The sequence below is a fragment of the Dipodomys spectabilis genome, unplaced genomic scaffold, assembly GCF_019054845.1.
Source record: "Dipodomys spectabilis isolate Male_0828 unplaced genomic scaffold, ASM1905484v1 ptg000175l, whole genome shotgun sequence".
In the NCBI taxonomy this organism is placed as follows: Eukaryota; Metazoa; Chordata; class Mammalia; order Rodentia; family Heteromyidae; genus Dipodomys; species Dipodomys spectabilis.
The window spans coordinates 11,569,931-11,595,468 of record NW_024870852.1 but is presented as its reverse complement, the minus strand read 5'-3'; the positions used below and the strand labels follow the sequence as shown (position 1 = coordinate 11,595,468).

General features: G+C 41.5%; 1 protein-coding gene across 1 annotated transcript; it reads left to right on the top strand.

The window, feature by feature from the left end:
- Positions 1–393: 393 nt before the first annotated feature.
- On the top strand, positions 394–24,160 carry Eif2s2 (eukaryotic translation initiation factor 2 subunit beta). Its single transcript, XM_042694244.1, has 9 exons — positions 394–560; positions 7,308–7,485; positions 9,222–9,325; positions 14,105–14,240; positions 15,532–15,632; positions 16,137–16,285; positions 20,382–20,438; positions 22,473–22,558; positions 23,695–24,160. The coding sequence occupies exons 1-9, from the start codon at positions 546–548 to the stop codon at positions 23,868–23,870; spliced, it is 1,002 nt and encodes a 333-aa protein (XP_042550178.1). The 5' UTR covers positions 394–545; the 3' UTR covers positions 23,871–24,160.
- The last annotated feature ends 1,378 nt before the right edge of the window (positions 24,161–25,538 follow it).

Here is a 25,538-nt window from a genome sequence, read left to right as displayed (position 1 = left end):
TTGGATTCCCCCCAAACTGTAACACGTCCACAGACGTGTGGGAAACCAGCCCCACATGTTCATATTTACTATCTTATTGGCCGAACCCAGGAATTGCCCCAAAATTTACTCTTCAAGCAGCCCGGAACAGCGCTCTACAAGCAATTCCAATCTCTCGGAGACGCTGAGGTAACTGCCAGCGAAAAGAACCGAGCTGGGGCTTCGCCTGGTCGTCGTTCACAACCTTCGGACATCTGCTGCGCAAGCGCCCGTCTTCCGCGGGAAAACTACAGGTCCCGGCATGCACAGCGCCGTACCGTCTCCTGGTAACTCGCGCCACACGAAGCGCGCAAGGTTGGCTCTTTCGCGCGCCTGCGCCCCAGCCAGCCCCGCGCAGGCGCACTTCCAACGGGAGGGAGGAGGGCGGGGTGTCGTTTCCTTTCGCTGATGCAAGAGCCTAGTGCGGTGCTGAGTGAGGTATCGGTCGGAGCCGCGCTGCCACCGCCGGAGCCTAAAGCTGATCTGTCTGACTTCCCGTCCGTGCCGAACCCTCTCAAACCACAACCATGTCCGGGGACGAGGTGAGAGTCTGAGCCCAAAGCTAGGGTTAAGGACTGAGGGAAGGAAGCCTAACCCACCCCAGTGTGGGAAACCGGGCCTGCGGCCTAGCGGTCGGCGGCCGCCATGTGGAGCAGCCGGGCCTAAACGGCCGGCAGCGGCGGAGCCGGCGAGGGCTCCGAATGGGCAGGCCCGGACGTACCACGCTCTCCTGTGGGCGACAGCGCTGAGGCCAGCCTCCTCCTGGGGTGGCGTTTCGGGAGTGGAGTCTCCCTCCCTGTTGGGGTCGAGTCTCCAGTTAATCCCCTGACTGAACGAGTTTGGGATGGGCGACGCCTGGGTTCTTGTATCCGCCGGAGCCCTGTCGCCGCAACTCGCGTCGCTGGAGGCCCAGGCTCCCTCGACTGCGCCTCCCCCTCGGGCCCCTGGCGCGCCCGGGCTAAGAGAACTTTGTAGGCTGGCTTTTCTGGGCAGGTATCTGGCCCTTGTTCTCCTCTCGAAAGTTAGCTGCCTTTTGAGGGCTGAAGGAGGTGGGAACAGAGGAAAAGATCCTTCAGCTTGAAAAAGTGACCTCTCTTCCCGGAAAGCTTCCAGACGAGAGTCCTCGGCTTCTAGCGACGCGTTAGCGGGAAGTGTGGATGCGAGGCTAGCTATCTTCTCTACCCGCTCGGCAAATTTATGATTTGGCCGAGTTAAAATGAAATTGCTTAACTGTGGGGGTCAGAGCCTCCCCCCCCCTCAAAAAATCGCAGGAAGAATTTATAATTAATTTGGCCTGTAGGGCCTTGGATAGGGATGAAGAGGAAAAATTCGAAGCTTTCTACAGAGCCTTTAGGAAGATCCTGAATGATGCTTAGAATTCCCAGCCACTGGGATGATCACAGGGAATGATCGAGAGAGGCAGATGTGTTCCCAGAAAATGGAGTATTCTCCAGATTGGTTAGTTAGATACTGAATAGTTCATGGAGGACTTTGAAAAGCAAATTAAGGAACTTGCTTCTTAGCTTTTTTTCCTGGAGGGTACTCCAAGCTTTCATTTGATTCTCACAATACTTTGAAGTAGTTCCTGTTGTCCCCATTTCAGAGGTAGGAAAACTGAGGCTCACAGAGTTGTATATTTGCCTACAACCAAATTCTAGGTGGCTGAGCAAGTAGAATTTCAGACTTATGTTATATTGCCCCCATTTGGTGACTAGGAAGCTTTGGCTAGAGAAGTCAAGACTGAGGGGGGCAGATGGTTCTTGTAGGAGGTTCATGGTAGACATTGCTCTATGCTACTGTATTAGAAAATTCAGTGAGGTAGTATTTCGTCTTATTTCTGCTCGTGCTCCAAACTTTTCGTAACTTTTTGTAGGTAGGTACTTAAATGTAATACAAGTAAAAGTAGTATTCCCTATATTACTTTCCATGGTAAAATGTTCATAGCGTTATAAAATGTAGGGAATACAACTCTCATGAGAAGAAGCAGCTACTGGTCCACAGGAAGTAGAAATAAGGCCATAGTGATTTGGGGGACTGAAGGAATCATTTTTGGTAATTGGGATTTTAGAGACATGCAATGAATGAATACACTATCAAAGGATGAAAAGGATTTTTTTGCTAAGCAGAAAGGCAGCACCAGCATTCCATCAGTAGACTTTGGAAGCCAATAAAGTATTGTGCAGCTTAGCACTTCTGAGAGGATCCACCAGTACGTCATTTTGTAGACAGAAAAGTGGGGTCTGGGGAAGTTAACTTGTAGGTCACACAGCAAGGGACTAGAACTCGGCTTTGGCTTTTCTGTTCTGGTGGAATGTACTTAGATGTAGAGGAATGTAAGAATAGGATGTGGTTTTTGGTTTCATGTAGTGTGGTTAACTTAAGCATTTTAAGGAAAATTCCCTAACTTCTGACTGTAGATTCATGAAGACCAAATGAAAATGTGGAGTTGAAATGATTTATAAACTGTCAAGATCTTTGCAGAGTGGAAGTTATTCTGTCTGGCAACCATGTTAGAATATGAAAGAGGCCAGTATTAAAACATAGTTGTGGGTTGCTGTGTTTTTTCTTTTTTTTTTTTAGTTGGTCATGAGGCTTGAACTCTGGGCCTGGGCTCTGTCCCTGAGCTCTTCATCTCAAGGCTAGTTAGTGCTCTACCACTTGAGCCACTGTACCACTTCTGGTTTTCTGAGTGGTTTATTGGAGGTAAGAGTCTCAGATTTTCCTGCCCGGGCTGGCCTTGAATTATGACCCTCAGATCTCAGCCTCCAGAGTAGCTAGGATTACAGGTGTGAGCCACAGGCCCCTGAAGCTTTTTTTTTAAGGTGATGTATTGACATAAACTGCTTATCTTTTGAAGCCAAATATCTTAGGCAATTTTATATTAACATTATAATAACATTATAATAACATTTGATAGAGGGTCTCCATGTGGCCCAGGTTGGCCTCAAACCTTCCTTGTCTCAGCAAGCCTTCAACTTCCAACAGTCCTGCCTCAGCCTCCTCACCAATGTTGGGACCGCATACATCCACCTTCATGCCCATCATGAAAGTCATAAAAAGCCATGGTTTTAGTCAAGACTGATAGGAACTTGTGTTTTGGGAGTTCTGCTTGAAATCCCTGGTATACTTACAACTTTTTCTTTAATGCCAGTTATGGGGCTTGAACTAGTTGCCTGCCCTCGGTACTGTCCCTTTGCTTTTTCACTCAAAGTTCTTTTATCACTTAAGCCACAGCTCTACTTCTAGCATTTTGCTGTCCAGGGTGGCTTTGAACCTTGATTCTCATATCTCAGCTTCCTGAGTAGAATTACAGGCATGCATGAGCCTCCTTGAAACAACTTTACATAAATAAAATGAGATAAGGAGTATATTATGTACACAAATAAGTATCCAGAGATAGTTTTTGGAAGGGATGTCAACTATTTTAGCATAAGATTCCTTCATTAGTAACCTTTAAAAGGTTATACAAGTATCCAGAGATAGTTTTTGGAAGGGATGTCAAATATTTTAGCACAAGATTCCTTCATTAGTAACCTTTAAAAGGTTATAATTTGTATACCTATACATCTAAAATAAGAATGTTTTTCATGGCTCAGAAAGCACTTGTGCTTTCTATCATCTGATGATTTTAGGATTCCTTCTATGGTCTTTTTTGCTGAATGGTAATAGTGAAAAGGCAGTTAGTATTCCAGGGAGTCAGATGCTTGAAAAAAATATAATAAATGGATTGTATGCCCTGCCAGAACCAAATTTATAACGCCTTGAGTGCAGTTTGTTGTTCTGCCAAAGTCTCCCTATTTCAAGAATGAACTGTAGTTACTTCCCTGAAAGACTGCAGACCTGAGTGAACTAAGGATGAGTAGGAGTAGTAGGGCAGCTGTGGAGACAGACTTCTTCCTGCCTCTTCTATCTTAGAAGATTCAGGTAATGTTCTTCAGATGGACTCATTTAAAATTGCCCATTTACACAACTGGATTCTGGTAGGAGAGAATAATTGAAATGAGGTTGTATAAAAATTCCTGAATACCTTGTAGATATTTCTCTACTGGGTAAGACAGTACTACCCTATCTTATTACAGACAATAGTTTGGACTCAGTCAATAGTTTCCTTAATATATTTGAGACAAAAAGGAACTTAAATAAATTATTAGAATCTTGAGTATTTTTTGAGAATTTCATGATATGCTGGGGAACTGAAATTACTTTGGTTAAAGGAGTTTTCAGTAATAGGAATCAGACATAAATAATTGCAGAGATAATTGAAAAAGTATTACATTCATTGGATTCAATAATTTGATTTGTTTTGGCAGTACTGGAACGTGAACTTAGGGTCTTCTACTTTGGGGGGGGGGGGGTCCAGTCGTGGGGCCTAAACTCTGGGCCTGGGCGCTGTCCCTTAGCTCTTCAGCTCAAGACTAGCGCTCTACCATTTGAGCCACAGCACCACTTCTGGCTTTTTCTTTTTGCTTATGTGGTGTTGAGGAATCGAACCCAGGGCCTCAGGCATGCAAGGCAAGCGCTCTACCACTGAGCCACCTTCCCAGCCCGGGTCTTCTACTTTCTAAGCAATATTGTATCACTTGAGCTTAGTCCCCCAAACTTTCTTATTTCTACTTATTTTTTGAGAGGGTCTCAAGTTTTTGCTCAGACAGACCTGGACCATGTGCTTCTTCCTGTGTAGCTGGGGCCACAGGCATGTGACATTATGACCAGCTGATTGGTTGAGAGTGTCTTACTAATAGTTTTTCCAGGCTGACCTTGAGTTGCAATCCTTCAGATTGCTGCCTCTTCAGTATCTGGGATTGCACCATTCTCAGCCTGGTTTAATTTTGGTTCTGCTGCTTATCCTATTGTACAGAGGAGTAATGAGATAACTCAAGTTTGAGGAACATTCAGTTTTTGAATACAGACACTTGGGCTCCAGGCTTGGATTTTTGGTCACTACCTAGTCCATAGCAGCAGCAGATCAGGCAAAATGCTAAATGTAAGCACTAGAATATGAACAAATATCAGTAAGGAACTCAGAAAAAAAGTACTTGGGATTAAATCCAATTCTTTTTTATTTAAAGGCTTACTCTTTCTGTGTGTCAAGTGTCTGCCCTGTACGTTTAAATATTATATCTTCAGTGATCAGTGCAAACATTCTGCAAGTTATAATTAATTTTTTCACGTATTTTATTTGTTTTTTTTGTTTTTGGTCCGGTTGTGGGGCCTGAACTCTGGGCCTGAGCGCTGTCCTTCAGCTCTTCAGCTCAAGGCTAGCACTCTACCACTTGAGCCACAGAGCCACTTCTGGCTTTTTTTTTCTTTTTGCTTATATGGTGCTGAGGAATCGAACCCAGGGCCTCAGGCATGCAAGGCAAGTGCTCTACCACTGAGCCAACTTCCCAGCCCCTCACGTATTTTATACTCGACATTCAAATGAAAATAAGGGAGCCTTTTATATTTCACTGAAAGAGTAAAAATTTGTCTTATAGGTTGCTGATGGATTTCCTTTAAAGTTAAAATTTGTCTGAACTGAAGGATAAATTGAAAAAAAAATCAGATCAAGCCAGATATGTAGTGGCTCACTCCTGTAATTATAGCCAGTCAGGAGGATAAGATCTGAAGATTGTGATTCTAAGCCACGCCAGGCATGAAATCCATGAGATCCTTATTTCCAACTAACCATTCAAAAAGCTAGAACTAGTGCTGTGATTCAAAGTGATAGAGTGCTCATCTTGAGCAAACAGGGTCAATGACAGTGCCCAGTTGAGTTCAAGCCTCAGGACTGGAGAGGTGTAACATAGGTGATTAGATTCCATGATTGGTTTAGAACGTTCACATTTCCTCATGAAAGTTAGTTGTTACAATACTATATTTTACAAACTGAAAGACCTTAACTTTAGTGTCTGTTTTATGGTTCCTCCATAGGCCCCAGAAAGATCTTGCTTGGCTTTTTGCCCAAAGCTAGTGTTCTGCCAGTCTACCTTTTTGCTGGTTAATTGGAGATAGTCTCATAGATTTAGTCTACAGATGCTTACTTTGAACTTTGATCTGTAGTTGTCAGCCTCCATAGTATAGCTAGAATTACAGGTATGAGCCACCAGTGTCCATGTTATTTTACCTTCTTATTTTTTTTAATATAATTTACTGTTACTAAAGTATATAAAGGTGTTACTTTGTTTTTAGAAATCTCTTTTTGACTTTGTGTGTTTGTGTGCTGATCCTGGTGTTTGAACTCGGGCTTGAGTGCTGTCCTTGTTTGAGTGCTGTCCTTGAGCTTTTTGCTCAAGACTATTGCTCTACCACTTAAGCTACAGCTCCACTTCAGCTTTTTTGGTGAAGATAATTGGAGGTAAGAGTCTCACAGGGTCTGAGAAGGTGGCTTAGTGGTAGAGTGCTTGCTTTGCATGCATGAGGCCCTGGGTTCGATTCCTCAGCACCACATAAGCAGGAAAAAAAAGCCGGAAGTGGTGCTGTGGCTCAAGTGGTAGAGTGCTAGCCTGGAGCTGAAGAGCTGAGGGACAGCACCCAGGCCCAGAGTTCAGGCCCCACGACCGGACCCCATAAAAAAAAAAAAGTCTCACAGACTTCCCTGCCTGGCCTGGCTTTAAACTGTGATTTCAGATCTCAGCCTCCTTCTGAATAGCTAGGATTACTTTTTTTGGCATTTACTATACCAAATACTTATTACTTTTATTTATTTTTGTTTTTTTGGTCAGTCATGGGGCCTGAACTCTAGGCCTTGGTGCTGTACCTCAGCTCTTCAGCTCAAGGCTAGCACTCTACCACTTGAGCCTCAGCCCCACTTCTAGTTTTTTCTGCTTAATGTGGTGCCGAGGAATCGAACCCAGGGCCTCTACCACTGAGCCACCTTCCCAGCCCCACTTATTACTTTTAAAGTATGCTTTTTTCTTTTTTTTAATTTATTTTTTATTTTTATTTTGCTTTTTTCATTTTTTAAGTATGCTTTTTGTTTTTGTTTTTGGGTGGTGGTGGGGCTTGAACTCTGTGCCTGGGCATGTCCTTGTGCTCTTCATTTCCAGGCTAGCGCTCTACCACTTAAGCCTTAGCGCCACTTTGGTTTTCTGAGTGGTTTATTGGAGATAAGAGTCTCAAGGAGTTTCCTGCCTGGACTAGCTTTGAACCATGATCCTCAGATCTCAGCCTCCTGAGTAGCTAGGATTACAGGCGTGAGCCACCAGCTCTCAACTTAAGAGTATGCTTTTTGATGATAAAGCATATTTGGAATGTGAACATTGCTAAAAATAATCACTTGGTTCTTTTTTACAATATCTTTTAAACAGATGATTTTTGATCCTACTATGAGCAAGAAGAAAAAGAAGAAGAAGAAGCCTTTTATGTTAGATGAGGAAGGGGATGCCCAGACAGAAGAAACACAGCTCTCTGAAACAAAAGAAGTGGAACCAGAACCAACTGAGGACAAAGATGTGGAGGCAGATGAAGAAGATAGTAGGAAAAAAGGCAAGTGGACAATGGCAGGTTGAATGGTGTACTGGAACTCTTGGATTCCCTTAGTGATAGAGACTTTGTGTACTCAGTGACTTCTTAGCCTTATAAGGTCACTTGATTGAACCCAAGGACATCAGCAGTCTATGTGCACTGAATTTTGCCAAATTTCTGCTAGATTTGTTGTAGGGAAATTCCTACTGAATTTATAAGTTGCAAAGATGACCTCATCATTCCAGGGCTGATTTTCTAGTCTGACCTGTCAGGTCTCCTCCAGTTTTAATCATACTGTACATAGAAAGAAATAGGACCAAGCTGGGCGTTGGTGGCTCACGCCTGTAATCCTAGCTACTCAGGAGGCTGAGATCTGAGGATTGCGGTTCAAAGCCAGCCCGGGCAGGAGAGACCGTGAGACTCCTATCTCCAATAAACCACCAGAAAACCGGAAGTGGCGCTGTAGCTCAAGTGGTAGAGCGCTTGCCTTGAGCTGAAGAGCTGAGGGACAGCGCCCAGGCCCAGAATTCAAGCCCCACGACCGACAAAAAAAAAAAGAAATAGGACCAAGTATTTTGTTTTAGCCAGTCTGAAAATAAGTGTAAAAAATCATTATTATAGTCCCTAATCTGGCTTTGGTACTAGTGTGGATTTTTCACCCAACATATGCTCTTAACAAAATTTAACTATTCAAGCGAAATAAATGATTCAGAAAACTCAAGTTGGTGGGGGTAGGTGGGGACGCAGAAGAGATGGGAAGGGATGGTAAGGGGAAACAAAGGAGGAGGCAACAATGCTTGATAAGAAATGCACTCATTACCTTGCCCATGTAATTGTAATGCCTCTGTATGGTATTTTCACAAAAAAAAACAAACAAAAACTCAAGTTGCATTGAATATAATACTGCTGGAAAAGAGAAAACTGACATTCCTTGAGTAAATACCATGTGCTAGTAAGTGTCCTGCACATGTTTGTAATGTAATTTCTGTTGCAATAAGATAAAATGAATTCATAAATCTTTGAAAAAAACTAGCTACGGATTCTAAAATATTCTTAGAAAATAGTAGGGCAGAGCAAAAAGTTATTGAACGGAATCTTTTAATAGTAGGAACAATTACATCAGTATTCAAAGTTAAAGGTGTAGTCTTTATTTTAATTAGCATAAGATAATTTATATAAGGACTTTTGGTGATTGATTCAGTAAAATGTTGAACCTGGGCACTAAGATTCAGTTGAGCAAGGCTCATCCTCTTAGTATTTGGAAGGGATTATAGCTATACAAGTTAAGTTGATAGTGGTTACCTCAGTTGGAGTGAACAAAATGTATTGGCACCCAAAGGACAGCTAACCCCACTTAACAGGATTAGTGACCAAGATCTGTGAGATAGAGACCTAGCTGCTTGGACTCATGGGGAGACTACACATATACTACATTAGGAACTGGAAGAAGTTCAATAGGGCTGGAGCAGGGGATTGTAGTATTGGAGGCAGGTGGGGGCATTAGGGATAGGCAAAAGTGAAGAGATAAATCTGAAGTCTTAGAAATTCTGTTTAGTGCTCTGACCTTTTCTTAAAAGCAGTAAGGAATGGTATAGTTACTTTACTAAACCAATGTTCTCACCATGGACTCTCAGTGATAGGGTGTTTTTCAGAACCATAACCTCTGGTTGGGAAGAACTGCTAGAGTTGGCCTAACAAAACAATTTGATGCATTGCCTCTTCCAAGTTAATAATCGATGATCCCAATCAATTTTTAGATGCTTCTGATGATCTTGATGATTTAAACTTCTTTAATCAAAAGAAAAAGAAGAAAAAAACAAAAAAGATATTTGATATTGATGAAGCAGAAGAAGGTGTAAAGGTAGTATTGCTTTCTTGTTGAAGGTAAAACTTGACCTCTTAAAAGGTTTCTCCCACTTTTATCTCCTAAATAACTTTTCTTACATTGTTATCACTGTTAAAGTAATTTCTTAATGAATGTATCTGACAAAGTATCTTTTTTTTTCCCTCAGTACTGGGTTTGAACTCAGTGTCTCTTGCTTGCTAGACAGGTACTGTACAAGTTAAGCCCTGCCCCTAGTTCCTGACAAGGTATCCTTTTTTTTTTCCTTTTTTCTTTTTCTTTCTTTTTTGCTGGTCCTAGGGCTTGAACTCAGGGCCTGGGCACTGTCACTGAGCTTGTTTTGTTTAAGGCTAGCACTCTATCACTCGAGCCACAGAGCCACTTCTGCTTTTTCTGTGTATGTGGACTAAGGAATTGAACCCAGGGCTTCATATATGATAGGCAAGCGCTCTACCACTAAGCCACATTCCTAGCTCCTAATAAGGTATGTCTTACATATTTCACTGCATGCCACTGAATTAATCATATATTTCTCGTGACTTTACTGAGGTTTTTGCTGTGAGAAATCTTGTGGAACAGATATTTCTAATTTTGTTTGCATTGTTTTGGTTAAGTAAGCTTCTGCTAGCAGCAGAGAATGAGCCTCCAGACTGTGGTGGTTGACACGGCAGCCCATAGGCAAACTAGACCACCCAGGTTACTCTGTGGGGTTGTCTGATCTTACATAGTGACTTCAGACCGTGTACTTGTCTATTAGAGTCATTTCAGTACAAATATCTCAAAATTTTTTTGAATAGGAAGTAGTTAGCTGGGTAGATAGGTGAAATGGAGGGTAGATAGAAGCAGGAGCTGAAGTCTGTTCTCCCCTCCCATCCCAAAGCTACTATTTTTTTCATTTCATTTATTTGGCAATACTAGGTATTAAACTCAGTTTTATACATGTTAGGCAAAAACTTAGCCACTTAAGTAAAGCCCCATCCCTTTTGTTCTTGTTTGTCTCACTAACTGCCCAAGTTGGCTTTGAATTTTTCCTGCTTCTGCCTCCTTAGTAGCTGTGATTATAGTTAAGCACTAATTTGAACTACCATTTAAATAAACAAAAACCTGTGTAGGAATCACTTTAGCAGAGCACATATGAAAGATCATAGAGCAAGTTTTAGCATATATATGCATTCACAGAGAAGAGCAGGAACATACATACACATGCATCTCATTTTGTATCCTCTTCAGAAATGTTTTATTTTTTTCTTCCCCCCTCCCCATTCCCCTAGTCCTGAGGCTTGAACTCAGGGCCTGGGCACTGTCCCTGAGCTGCTTTTGCTCAAGGCCAGCACTCTACCACTTGAGCTACAGCATTACTTCCTGCTTTTTCTGTGTATGTGGTACTAAGGGATTGAATCCAGGGCTTCATGTATGCTGGGTAATCACTCTACCACTAAGCCACATTCCCAGCCCAGAAATTCTTTGGTGAAGAAAAACTCAAGGTATATCCACATACAACAGGACATTTATGCAGCAGTCTATTGACTTTCGGAATAGTGCTATAGTTTTTTTTTTTTTTTTTTATGCAAGTGTGTATTAGTGATTATAATGAGTCAGGCATTGGTGTGCTAATTGCTTGGATAATAAAGTGAATGTTTCCTGTTTCCAAAGAAACTTTAAGCCCGGTGCCAGTGGCTCATGTCTGTAATTCTAGCTACTCAGGAGGCTGAGATCTGAGGATCGTGGTTCAAAGCCAGCCCATGAAGGAAAGTCTTTGATACTCTTAACCACCAGAAAGGAAATGGCACTGTGGCTCAAGTGGTAGAGTGCTTGCCTTGAGCTGAAGAGCTGAGGGACAGGCACCCAGGCCCAGAGTTCAAGCCCCACGACTGACAAAAACAAAGAAACTAGTATAGGGATAATGTAGAATACCTTAGAAGATGGTAATTTTACCTGGTTGTATCTAATTTCCCCTGGTTTGGGAATTCCCTTGTTATTACTGTAGGGAAATGGAGAGAGAGAAATGCTCAGATTTTACTGAATAAATGAGGTTTAAATACAGATACTAAAGTAACAGATGTGCTACAGAAGGTTAATAAGGTTATGTCAGATAATTTTCTCCAGTAGCTTTTATCCTGAAATGTTGCTGGTCAATTCTGCTTTTATTGTTTGGAATACTTTTTTTCTCTGACTGAAACCATAATATTAAGAGGCTGTTGGAGGGATCTCGGTCATCAAGCAAGGCATGGATAACAAGTTGTTTGTGTAAATTTTGTGACAATTGTTTTTTTTTTAACAATCTTGAAAAACTTTTTTTTCTTTTTTGCTACTCTCTACCTTCTGCTGTATCTTGGCCTCAGCTTGGCTATAGACCTTGAGTTAATAAAGGTGTATATATATATATAGGACTGGAGGCTGGATGGTATGAACTGATTTATAGTCTTTTTTTTTTAAGTTGTTTTTTTTTGGGGTCCGGTCGTGGGGCCTGAACTCTGGGCCTGGGTGCTGTCCCTCAGCTCTTCAGCTCAAGGCTAGCACTCTACCACTTGAGCCACAGTGCCACTTCCGGCTTTTTTATTTTTGCTTATGTGGTGCTGAGGAATCGAACCCAGGGCCTCGAGCATGCAAGGCAAGCGCTCTACCACTGAGCCACCTTCCCAGCCCTTTTTTTTTTTTAAGTTTTAACAAGGGTTTATTTTAGCATATCAGGATAAAGTGAAATGGTGAGGAACCATTTTCCCCACTCCCGAAATGGAGTATAAGACTCCTATATTTATCATTTCTAAGTTTCTTATTCACTCTTATCTCATGTACTTCATCAATAGCCAGTTTCATGTTTGTGTGAAATCTAGCTAATACAGTGGGCTGACTGAAGTGGCATCAAGACTGTACAATTGGATTTGAAGTTACAAGTTTTATTTACTCCCACTAATTCCAGCTTTTCTGTTGATAAGATTTCTGAAGTTACTGTAGTCATTGTCACAATAACAGTTCAAGATACAGGCACGCCAAATTTGTAATTTTTTTTGGGGGGGGGTCTGGTCACAGGGCCTGAACTCTGGGCTTGGGCACTGTCCCTCAGCTCTTCAGCTTAAGGCTAGCGCTCTACCACTTGAGCCACAGCACCACTTCTGGCTTTTTTCTTTTTGCTTATGTGGTGCTGAGGAATCGAACCCAGGGCCTCAGGCATGCAAGGCAAGCACTCTACCACTGAGCTACCTTCCCAGCCCCCAAATGTGTAATGTTGACAGTATTCTTGGGATAGGAGTTGGATGAACTGGTCAAAAACAGTATTTTGAATCATCTCTAAACTGTATTGTGCCCCTTTATCCATGACTTCAGCAATTAATCTTAGGGTCAAGCTGTACCTTGTCTGTACATATTCATCATATGACTTTCAATTCCTCATGAGTTTTATGCCTCTTGTGATATATTGAAATGATGTTTAAAGGTATTCCTAGTGTGGTGCCATGCCAATGTGGGATAACAAAAGATAAATATTTAGTTTCTGTGATTCCTGACACCAAGTCTTTAATGCTCTTGAAGTCAGAGTATTGTGTTTTATATTCTAACAAGAAGACTGGTGTCTGGGTTGCCTCTGGCTAGTTTCAGAGTGAAGGCTAATCACTAGAAAGATCGATCAGGTCATGATGAGATGGTTGGAATGAAAGGTCTAGAGAGTAAGATCTGTCACCGGTAGCCAGTAGTTTAATTGGTTATGCTTTCTTAAGTGAAATCCCTAAATGATTGCTTGCAGAGAGCTTTTAGCTTGGTGACTTTACTGTGGTGCTAGGAACGTGGTCTACCTAGAGATCCTTGCTTACTTGGAACGGTCACCTCCTAGTCACCATACACCTTGTCTTACTGCATTACTTCCACTTGGCTATTACTGAGTTGTATCTTTTATGATTAAATAATAAATAATACAATTAACCACCAAAAAGCCAGAAGTGGAGCTGTGTCTCAAGTGGTAGAGCCTCAGCCTTGAGTGAGCAGGCTAATAAGCAGAAGCAGAAGGCCCTGAGTTAAACCCTGAGTACTAATCCATCCTCTCCTCCCCTCCCCCCCAAAAGTTTAGAACCTTTGAAAAATCATTTAAAAAAAATGATTCTGACTGGGTGCTAGTGGCTTACGCCTGTAATCCTAGCTACTGAGGAGGCTGAGATCTGAGGATCACGGTTCAAAGCCAGCCCAGGCAGGAAAGTCTGTGAGACTTTTATTTCCAATAAACTACTCGGAAAAACTGAAAGGGGCGTGGTGGCTTAGGTGGTTAAGAGTGCTAGCCTTGAGCTGAAGAGCTGAGGGACAACGTCCAGACTGAGTTCAAAACCCATGACCCACCAGAAAAAGAAAAAAAGTCTGATAAGCCCTATTTGGAAACATGGGTAAAGATATATGGGACTGAATAAAAGGGAAGGATAAAACATAGGAACAATCCACAACAGTATCTTGAGCCAGTGACACTGGTAGCTTATTATGCTTATTGTAATCCTAACAAATAAGGAGGCTAAGATCTGAAGATTGTGGTTAGAAGCCACCAAAGTCCTAAGATTGTTCAGTTAACCACCAAAAAGCTGGAAGTGGAGCTATGGCTCAAGTGGTATAACTCTAGCCTTGAATACAAAAGTGTTTTAATTTATAATTTAAATGACAGAATTTCTGGGCCACTTTGGCCTTTCTATAAGAGACATGTATCATTTGTGACTTTAGCATTGAATATTATTTGCCACCCCCAAAAATGGTTCTTGCCCCAGTAATTTTTTTTTAAAGAATGGTTCTAGGGTAGAAATTTTGACACTTATCTCAATTTCTTAGGATCTTAAGATTGAAGGTGATGCTCAAGAGCCAGCTGAGCCAGAAGATGACCTTGATATCATGCTTGGCAATAAAAAGAAGAAAAAGAAGAATGTCAAATTCCCAGACGAAGATGAAATACTAGAAAAAGATGAAGGTAATATTGGGAATTAATAGCTTCTTGATCACTTAGTAAGCTACAGTGTCCTTGCTTGGGGTTGGGGAGCTTTACTTTTTTTTTTAACTTTTCTTGCTCCTTATTTTCATTGCATAATAATGAGAGCTGAAAGGAATCTTAACTTGACAATGATGGTCAAAGATTTCATGGCAGAATTTGATAATTAGATTACAAATTCTAATTCAGACTTAGAAAAATTACTGTAACTGAATTTAAAGTAATGTTGAAAATTAAAGTAGTTGGGTAGTGATGGCTCATTCCTGTAATCTTAGCTCGGAGGCTCGGAAAGTCCATGAGACTCTCTTCTCCTCTCTTCTCCAATTAACTGCCAAACCTGAAAGTGGAGCTGTAGCTCAAATGATAGAGTACTATGCTTAAGTACAAAAGTTCAAGGACAGTACCTACACCCTTGAGTTCAAGCCTCAAAACGGCTACCAAAAAAGAAAAAAACGTTTAAAATTAAAATTTTTCCTGACCTTCAAAAGGATTATACAAGAAAGTTAAAGATTTCATTCTTCCTTTGTGTGTGTGTATGTGTGTTTTTATGGATGTTGAAATTTATGTGCTTCAGAACAGTTGGACTTTTTATTCTAATGTGTAATATTTTATCTTACATTTGTATTATCATAAATGTCTATCAGAGATCTTTTGTTGCTGTTCTTTTTTTTTTTGGTCCGGTAGTGGTGCCTGAACTCTGGGCTTGGGCACTGTCCTTCAGCTCTTCAGCTCAAGGCTTGCTAGCGCTCTACCACTTGAGCCACAGTGCCACTTCTGGCTTTTTTTCTTTTTGCTTATGTGGTGCTGAGGAATCGAACCCAGGGCCTCAGGCATGCAAGGCAGGCGCTCTACCACTGAGTTACCTTCCCAGCCCCTCAGAGATCTTTTGTGTGTGTGCTGGCCCTGGGGCTTGAACTCAAGGCCTAGGCCCTAGCCTTGAGCTTTTTTTGCTCAAAGCTAGCACTACCACCACAGCTCATGTTTTCAAGATTAATTGGAGATGGGTCTCATGGACTTTCCTGTCCAGGTTGGCCTCAAACTGTAATCCTTAGTTCTCAGCCTGCTGGAATTACAGACATGAGCCCCTAGCACCTGGCCTATAAGAGATTTTTTTTTTTAAAGTAATTATATCCCCATCTATAAAGAAAAGGAATTGTAATGAGCCTTGGTTCCTTTGTGCTTTGAAGATGTTGTGAAAGGGGATTTCTGTAGATCTTCCCTCCCCCCTTGGTTATTGTAGCATGGTCCATCCTTTATTCTTTGTTATCTGCAGCTCTAGAAGATGAAGACAGCAAAAAAGATGATGGTATCTCATTCAGTAACCAGACAGGGCCTGCTTGGGCAGGCTCAGAAAGAGACTACACATATGAGGAGGTAAGTAAGTTCTGTTGAGAAGGACTAAACTGGTCACTAAAGCAGCTGAATTGAAGAGACCATTAAAATACAGATAGATGGGGAAACAGATGTGGAGAGGTCTTGGTGCCAATGCATAGTATTTCCTGATGCCACTCATGGAGTAGCCTTGCACAGAATGTGACAGTCTTTTGTAAACTCACTGTTCCTATCTGAGTTTACAAAATGTGGAGTTCTCTGGGAATCAGATGGGCCTTGGTGACAAAGTTGCTAATTTATGTCTGGCTTAGGTTTGCTTATTTAGGGATAACTGAATCTTTTCCATGTATCAAGTATTTTGCTGTAAAAACACAATCAATGGGAGCTCATTTGTTCATTTAACTTTTAGCAAAGAAAAACTGAGCATCCATAAAGGGTAAGATCCTAGTTGGTAATGAGTTACTGCCCTCAGAAGAGCTTGCAGAATATGCAGCAGTATGTGTATATTTAGTAAGAATATATTTGAATACCACTTTATCTTTTCAGCTACTGAATCGAGTATTCAACATCATGAGGGAAAAGAATCCAGATATGGTTGCTGGAGAGAAAAGGAAATTTGTTATGAAACCACCACAGGTTGTCCGAGTAGGAACCAAGAAAACTTCATTTGTCAACTTTACAGATATCTGTAAATTGTAAGTGGGTTAAGGAGAGATTTCATTCCAAATCCAGATTCTTAGTGGTGTTTTAAGGATAATGAATGTCCTTACTGTGGATTCTTGCAGGTTCAAAAAGGTGTTACACAGTGTAGGGGGTAGGTTGAGGGAGGCCACAGTTCATATGTGCCAATTCTTTCAGTTTTTAGGTCTTAGGGCTCATTTCATGGCATCCAGAGATGATAGAGTGACTGACAGGAGTGGATGCTGACTAGATGGAGAAAGAATAAGAAGGGGGAAGAGTCCCGCCTGTCAGGCCTGCCAAGCTAGCAGTGCACTCTAGGAAAGTGGCTCATTTTTGGATTGACTCCTCCTTGCATGGTTGTTGTCAGGACTTCTGCTCTCCTTCTTAGCATTATATTCTGTGCCAGCATCAGCTCCAAGTCACTGCCTGGGCCTGGAGTTCTTCAGAATACTTATACCTTTTCTAGCAAGTCCATTCTGTTCACTTATCTATGTTATTACTTGTTCTTCAGTTTCAAAAGTGATAAGTACTGGGCTGGGAAGGTGGCTCAGTGGTAGAGTGCTTGCCTTGTGTGCTTGAGGCCCTTTGTTCAATTCCTCAGCACCACATAAGCAGAAAAAGCCACAAGTGGTGCTGTGGCTCAAGTGGTGGAGCTCTAGCCTTGAGCTGAAGAGCTGAGGGACAGCACCCAGCCCCCAAGTTCAGGCCCAACTGACAAAGAAAAAAAGTGATAAGTATATATATAAGTGAGATGACCCCCTTATTTTCATTACTTTTAAGTGTTTTAGACTTTTTTGCTGATAAGAATAGTAGTATATATTCTCACTTGGAAAACTATTAGAAGAAAATGAAAAAGCACTGGGAAACCACCATAAAGAGGTAGATAACTAGCCAGATTCTGGTGGCTCATGCCTGTACTCAGGTGGGAAGCATGAGGATCACACTTGGAAATCACCCAAGGCCAAAAAATTCCCAAGATCCCATCTCAACAGAAAGTGCTGAATCGTGGTATGCACTTACCTTAGCTGTGGTGGAAAGTGTAAAATAGGATTGTAATCTACAGCAAAAAGCGAAGCTTATATTTCAAAAATAAGCAGAGATAAAGGGGCTGGAGGTGTGGCTCTCAAGCAGTAGAACATTTGCCTAACAAATATGAAGCCCTGAGTAACACACACACACACACACACACATTGATTACCTTACTTAAATATTTGTCAATGTGATGCACATATTAGATAAATTGTTGCCATACTTATTTTAATGTAATTTCTTAATATGTCATAAAGCTTGTCATCAAATAATAATGTTCATGAGTTTTGAAATAGTTCCTTAGTTGTACATATTGCTACCAGGTTTTATTGGAAGTAAAGCTTCTAAAGATGTCTAAAAATACGCCTTTAGACTTAATGGGAACTCAGGGAGCTGGGTGTGGTGAAGCATGCCTATAAATCCCAGTTCCTAGGACTGGGGGGCAGACAAAGGATCAGAAATTCTAGGCCACCCTGGGCTACATAGTCAGACCCTATCTTTTGGGGGGGGGGGGAAGCTCAAAATAGAGCCTTGTGTCAGAGTGGAATTGCTGAATTAAAGGAGAGAGAGAGAGAGAGAGAGAGAGAGTGTGTGTGTGTGTGTGTGTCTGTCTGTCTGTCTGTCTGTTTGTGTGTGTCTGTGTGTGTGTGTCGTGGGTTTTGGGTTTGGGCACTGTCCCTGCGCTCTTCAGCTCTACCACCTGAGCCATAGAACCACTTCCGGTTTTCTAGTGGTTTATTAGAGATGAGTCTCACAGGCTTTCCTGTCTGGGCTGGCTTTGAACAGCGATCCTCTGATCTCAGCCTCCTGAGTAGCTAAGATTACAGGCGTGAGCCCTGTTGCCCAGCAGGAAAAGGTATTTTCATAACTGCTGCTTGCTTCAATTTATACTTCTACCAGCAATAAAGAAGCATTCTTGTTTGACTATATACTTATTAGTGGAACTGAGGTTAAGCTTTGGGCCTTGCATTTGATAGGCAAATACTGCATTACTTGAGCCACACCTCCACCCCTTTTGCTTTTTAGGTTACTTTTCAGATAGTCTCACTTTTTTTTCCAGGATTAGCTTCTGACTACAATCCTACTTTCAGCCTTCCACATGGCTGAGAGGAAAGTACAACACACTATGCTCAGCTTGTGTCCAAGATAGGGTCTATTTGCCCAGGCTACCCTTGAACTGTGATCCTCTCAATTTCCACCTCTCTAGTAGCTGGGATTATAAGTATGAGTAATCATCATGCAGCTTGATTTTGTTGTTTTTAATAGTTTTTTTTTTGGCTGGTCCTTGTGCTTGAACTCTAGGCCTGGGTATTGTCTCTGAGTTTCTTTTGCTTAAGTTGAGTACTCTACCACTTGTGCCTCAGTGCCGCTTATACCTTTTATGAATAGTTTGAGATGTGTCTCAAGACAGAGTTTATTGCCTAGACTGGTTTGGAACCATGAACCTCTTGATTTCAGCCTCCTGAGTAGCTAAGATTATAGGTGTGAGCCATCAGCACCTGGCTTATAATAGATTTTAGAAGTAAAAATAGTATATTGAATGGCATTAATTTTGCTTTTTTAATTATCTATATTTTTTTGTGTATGTGCCAGTACTAGTTCCAGGTACCTTTCCTCAGTTGGCTTTTTTGTGTGTGTTCCTCACTTGGCTTTTTATGTGTGTGTGCGTGGGCTAGTCCTGGGGCTTCAACTTGGCCTAGGTGCTGTGCCTGAACTGTTGTGATCAAGGCTTGTGCTCTATTACGTGAGCCACGGACTTTACTCTCTAGGCTGGTTTCAAACTGTGATCCTCAGATCTCAGCCTCTTGAGTGGTTAGGATTATGGGTGTGAACCACCTTGCCTTGCTCCTCACTTGGCTTTCCCTCCCCTTCCCCCAGTCATGGCTGGTACCATGATCCTCCTTGTTCCTTCTACCTCTACCTCCCGATTTTAGGTGTATACCACCATACCCAACCCTCTCTTTTGAGTATGTGTGTACATGGTGGTGCTGGGGCTAGAACTCAGGGCCTGGGCACTTTTCTTGGCTTTATCACTCAAGACTGGCATTCTGCCACTTGAACCACTGCTCTCCTTTGGCTTTTTGCTGGCTAATTTGAGATGTGAGTCTTCATGGGCTTTTTCTTGCCTGGGCTGGTATCATTCTGTAGCCCTTAGATCTTTGCTTCCTCAGTAGCTAGGATTATAGTAGCATTGAGCCACTAGTACCTGCTATTTATTTTTAGTAGACCTATCTTGTTCTAAAAGGAGAATGGTAACTCCATTGATTGAATGTATTTAATGTCATTATGTTATGAATTGGTTATTAATTTGATGGAACTGGGGTTTGTACTTAGGATCTCATGCTCGCTAAGACATTATCCTACTACTTGAGCCACAACTTGCTCTTTTTTGCTTTAGTTATTTTTTCAGATAGTATCTTGCTTTTTTTTTTTTTTTGCCAAATTAGCAGTCATGAATGTCAGTCTTCATGTCTGTACTTCTTGTGTAGTGGGATTGTAAGTGTGCATCACAGTGCCCAGCTTGGTTTTTGAGGTGAGATCTTCCTAATTTCACCTTAAACCAGCCTTGAAAGAGTTTTACAATGAAGACCACCTGTGTCTCTTCTGATTCTTCCTTCCTTCCTTCCTAGACAAAGATACTATCGTATAAAGTGTCTATCTAACCCATCAATGTTCTTTTTGTTTTGGCCAGTCATGTGGCTTGAACTCAGGGCCTGGGGTACTGTTCCTGAGCTTCTTTTGCTCAAGGCTAGTGCTCTACTACTTCAGCCACTGTACCACTCCAGCCTTTTCTGTTTGAGTGGTACTGAGGAATCACCCAGGGCTTCATGCATGCTAGGCAAGCATTCTATCACTGAGTCACAGTCCCAGCTCCCATCCATGTTTTTAGATATGTATATCTATGTGATTCTGCTTTTTAAGCATTGAAACATAAATAAATGGAATTATATAGTACTTTATTTCAAAGTTCAAGTGACCGTGCACTGGAAATCACCTGATAGCTAATTGATAAAGTGAACTGGATGGATTTTCAGAAGTTTGGTCAGATGTACATGAAAGATGTATTTGATTTTTTTCTAGATTACATCGTCAGCCCAAACATCTCCTTGCGTTTTTATTGGCAGAATTGGGTACAAGGTAAGAAACTATCAATAGTTATGTACAGAGAGTACCAATAGACATTTAAGAACCACCCTTAATCTGAAAAGATTACTAAACATGCTCACAACAGTTACCTGATAATCCAGGGAATTTTCAGGTCAGTAGGGTGTGAGATGGCTTAATTTCTATAGGAAAGCTTAGTGCTGAGGTATAGGCAGTGGCTATCATGGGTACCACCATTTTTAACTTTCTTGTCACTCTTGGAACACTTTTTATTTGGAGCAAATAATAGATTTCAAGAGAATCCCATTAACTCAGAATTTTCTGTTTTAGATCTGTGAGGTTTGAATTGCTCTTGGTTGGCAGGTGTTCTCTCTTGAGCTACATCTCCAGCCCAAGAGCTTGTTTTCTTTAACTGGTATAAGGCTAGTAAAGAAGTAGAGCTTCTAAGTTACTGAATGTCACAAGAGAAAACATTGAAACAACTGGCTACTTGCCTGTCTGCAGGGCTCACTTATGAAGTCATTGAGCCAGTCCATGCCCATTCAGGGAAGCCAGGATCTCATGGAGCCTTGGCAGATGCCTTTGCCTACTGTAGGGAATTATATTCCTCTAGAAATAAACAATTGTAGATTAGGTCATTATGTTGACAACACATATTGAATACATATTATGTGCTGGGTACTATACCAAGTGCCATTTTGTATACCAACTCAAACTTTATAACAGTTCTAGATATAACAGTTCTAGAAATAGAAAATAACTATTCTCAGATTTGGAAATAAAGTTCAGTGAACTCTAGGTCACATTGCTAAGTCCAAATACAAGCTTAGTCTGCTTGCATCTGGAGCTTGAGGTCTTAAAAGGCATTTTTATCACTGGGCAATAAAAAGATAATTCAGTGTTTTGGGCTTTTTATGGTTTTGTTAAAACACAGTTGGACTTTGTTAAACTTGCTGTGATGTTTGTTAAAGAATAGTGGTCAGTGGTATACATGTGAGCTTTGTTGTAGAACTGTAGGTTTTTTTTGTTTTTGTTTTTGTTTTTTTTGCCGGTCATGGGGCTTGAACTCTGGGTCTGGGCGCTGTCCCTCAGCTCTTCAGCTCAAGGCTACTGCTCTACCACTGGAGCCACAGCGCCACTTCCGGCTTTTTCTGTTTATGTGGTGCTGAGGAATCAAACCCAGGGCCTCATGCTTGCAAGGCATGCACTCTACCACTGAGCTGCCTTCCCAGCCCCAGAACTGTAGGTTTTAAATACAAATTTACTACAGTTTAAATAAAGGAACAAAAGCTAACAATGTACTAGTGTTTTGAAAAATTTTAGTTTGTAGTCATGTGATATAAATGACCAGTGGTAATTAGCTTATGGTAATATATTTTAGAGCTAAGATTTTTTTAAATGACTGAATAAAAAAAATTTCTTACATTTGAATCACCATAGCCTTTGGATCCTTACCATTAAAAGAATCATGGGATAGGTTCTAGCAATGTATTCACATATTAAAAATTTACATAAACAGCCAATTTGCAACTGTATTTTTTTTTTTTAGATTTTTAACTATGACTGGGTCTAAGTGTTTGGTGCTTGGAATTTTTATTTGTGATAGGTCTTGCTGTGTTGTCTGAACTAACTACTGGGCTTAAGTCACCTACTGTGATTATAGATGCATACCACTATACCTGGCTTACAAGTTTTAAATAAAATACATACAGCCTTTTCATGTATTTTTATAGCTTGTTACTTGCATTACACATGCTAATGCAATTCAGTAAGAGTTTTTCTTTTTGGGATGAATGGGGTGAAACACAAAGAATCAGTTCGTTTTAGAATTAAAAATCCATTATAAATCTGAAATAGAGTTGCTTGAAATTGGATTTAAAGTTAAGAAATACGGGTAGGTGAGCAGGCATTAAGCTAACTTGATTAAATATAAATAAGTGTAGTCTGCTGATCCTAGAACTTATCTTACACCACTGGGTATATTTAAATCCACCAAAGATGCTAGAATTTGGTTCCTTCAGGGGAAAAAAAGCAAAAAATAATGGGTATTTTTCCCTCCCTTCATAGCGGCTCTATAGATGGTAATAACCAACTTGTAATCAAAGGAAGATTCCAACAGAAACAGATAGAAAATGTTTTGAGAAGATATATCAGTAAGTGTACAGTTTGATTATTATTATGTCACTATGGAATGTTATAGTATGCAATGTTTTGGGGAGTTTTTTTTTTTCCCCCATCATGGGTTTTGAACTCATCTGGAGGCTGCCCCTCGGCTGTTCAGCTCAAGGCTTACAGTCTACATCTGAGTCACCACACCCCTTCCAGTTTTTCTGAGTAGTTTACTGGAGATAAAAGTCTCACAGACTTTCCTGCCTGGGCTGGCTTTGAACCGAGATCCTCAGATCTCAGTCTCCTGAGTAGCTAGGATTACAGGCGTGAGCCACAGCCCTGACCAAGAGTTGTTTTTAATAAGCCTGGAAAAACAGGTCTGATCTAGGGGAAATTGATAATGAAAGTGAGGTAAAAAAAATCTGGCCAAGTGGGCTGGGAAGGTCGCTCAGTGGTATAGTGCTTGCCTTGCATGCATGAGACCCTGGGTTCGATTCCTCAACACCACATAAACAGAAAAAGCTGGAAGTGGTGCTGTGGCTTTAAGTGGTAGAGCACTAACCTTGAGCTGAGGGACAGCGCCCAGGCCCAGAGTGCAGGCCCCATGACCAGCAAAAAAAAAAAAAAATCTGGTTAAGTAAGCCTGCTGGTCAATTCTGGAGCTAAAGGACAAATAAGGGAAACCAGCCTGTGATTTTGGCCTGGTCCCCCTTTTGTTTCCAAACTACCTGCCCTTCCTACTTAGGAAGGCTCAACAGTTTGCCTATAGACAACTAGATTAAAATGAAGTTTCTCTTTATCCTGGAGCATTTGGAGTCAGGCGTGTGTGCATGGATGGTCATGGGGCTTGAACTCTGGGCCTGGGCACTGTCCCTTAGCTCTTCAGCTCAAGGCTAGCACTCTACCACTTGAGCCACATTGCCACTTGAGTTTTCTGGTTGTTTGTTGGAGATAAGAGTCTCACAGACTTTCCTGCCTGGGTGGGTGGACGGTGATCCTCAGATCTCAGCCTCCTGATTAGCTAGGATTATAGGTGTGACCCACTGGTTTGTTTTAATAACAGCTTAGTTAGTGATTCCCTGGTCTAGGTAGATAAACTGTCCTGGGCCAGTGCTTAATGTGTAGATGTACTTCTGTGCCTATCTGAGGCTACTTATAATGCTCTGTGTTTTTTCTGCAGAGGAATATGTTACTTGTCATACATGCCGGTCACCGGACACAATCCTGCAGAAGGACACCCGACTCTATTTCTTACAGTGTGAAACTTGTCATTCTCGATGCTCTGTTGCCAGTATCAAAACCGGCTTCCAGGCTGTCACAGGCAAGCGAGCACAGCTCCGTGCCAAAGCTAACTAATTTGCTAATCACCACTGATTTTGCAAAGTGTTTTATGGAGATTTGGCTGGACAGGTTTATCATCAGAGTGGATATACCATTATATTAAAAACAAGATAGAAAAGCTGCCAAGTTCTTTGGCAGGTGATTGATCTGAAATCCTTGCAAGATGCCGATGCTCAAGCTGTTGACATACTCATTACCTACTTAACAACTGTCAGAGAAACATGATGGGGTAAGGAGGTGCTTTTTTAAAATCGTTCATAGACTTCTGTAAAATGCAAGATAAATTAAAGTTATTATAACAGTGATTCTTTCAATATGGTTTGTCTTTCAGTTTTTTGTTTTTGTTTTTCCTAAAAAATGTGCTCAGTGAATTGAGAAACAAAAGGACAAGTATATGTCTGGGCTTTGTTGAGGTCTGTGTCTTTGTCCTGAGAAACATCTGCAAGCACTTCAGTGGGCAGCTATTACTATCCTCAACTTTTTGAGATTTGTGGCTATAGTAGCCATGATTTCCCACAAGAAAGGGTGGTTGGAGCATGAGACTGGGATAACTGCATGTTTGCATTCATTGTCCAGGGAATACCTCAGTTTGAATTCCTATGTGAGGATTGCTGGTCCTACCTCACTGCCAAGTCATTTCTCTCATGTGGTAGGTAACAGCTCTGCAGAGGGAAATAAAGGTGCTAGGGATACTCTTCCCCTCAGAATTCTCTTCCTTATTTGCCCTAACAGGCACACTAATGCAAATTGGGCATCTGTGTTGGCAAGGAAGCATTGATAATGTGCTCTATAGGGAACTCTTGAGCCAAATGATGCTAGAGAGAAACCAAGAGTTGCTGCTGCCTGTGTGGTGGTGCCTCCAGTTGTCTCCTGAGGACTTGACTGGAAGGTATTCTTCATTGGCACACAAGGGAGACGACCTTGTGTCTGTGCTATGATCTGCCTTGCTCATATATGCTGAGGATAAGGGAACTTTTCCTGTTACCATATTGTCCATACCAAGTGACCTAGGAGCACTCACTTAGTTCTAAATGTCTTAACCACGTTCTTTTTGATCACTGTGACCCTTAAAGTATAAGCCAAGTGATGTTGAGTATCTTGGCTGTGAATGGGTGGAGCTTCCTTCAACCCTGTAGTTCCTCCTGTAGGGACCATAAAATGGCTGAGTTGTCACCACTGCTGTGATCGATCCCACCTGCTTGTTTATGACCCCCACTTTCCTTTTTTTTGTACCTGCCCACACAATTCCCAATGTTGAATATTACTGCGTGAATAAAGCAAGGATCAGTGCCTCTTGTGTACTTAGCTTTCCACTGTTTTTGTGTATCTGTGTGTTTTGTACATAGCTTTACTTAGAGGGACCTCTCGGGGCAAGGCATATTGACAAGTTGGCAAACAGAATGGTGACTCAATAGTTTGAAACTGCATTTTCAAAGCCAATTCTCAGCTGAAATAGTAAAGTGGTATTGACTGTCTACTGAAAATGGTTCACTGTGGATCATCTGAACACACAGTCACATCAGCCTGTAATCTGCCAACTACCTCTTGCCAATTCTGTGTCAATTGGAAGGAATCTTGCTTTGGAGTGACAGAACAAAGGCAATCAAGATTTTTTTTTTCCTTTGAGATGGATATAGCCCAAGCTGACCTCAAACTCAAGATTTTCCTGTTTTAGCTGGTAGC

Coding starts and splice junctions, on each gene's coding strand:
- Eif2s2 (XM_042694244.1), top strand. Junction 14,241..15,531: donor AATACTAGAAAAAGATGAAG/GTAATATTGGGA, acceptor TGTTATCTGCAG/CTCTAGAAGATGAAGACAGC. Junction 22,559..23,694: donor TGTTTTGAGAAGATATATCA/GTAAGTGTACAG, acceptor TTTTTTCTGCAG/AGGAATATGTTACTTGTCAT.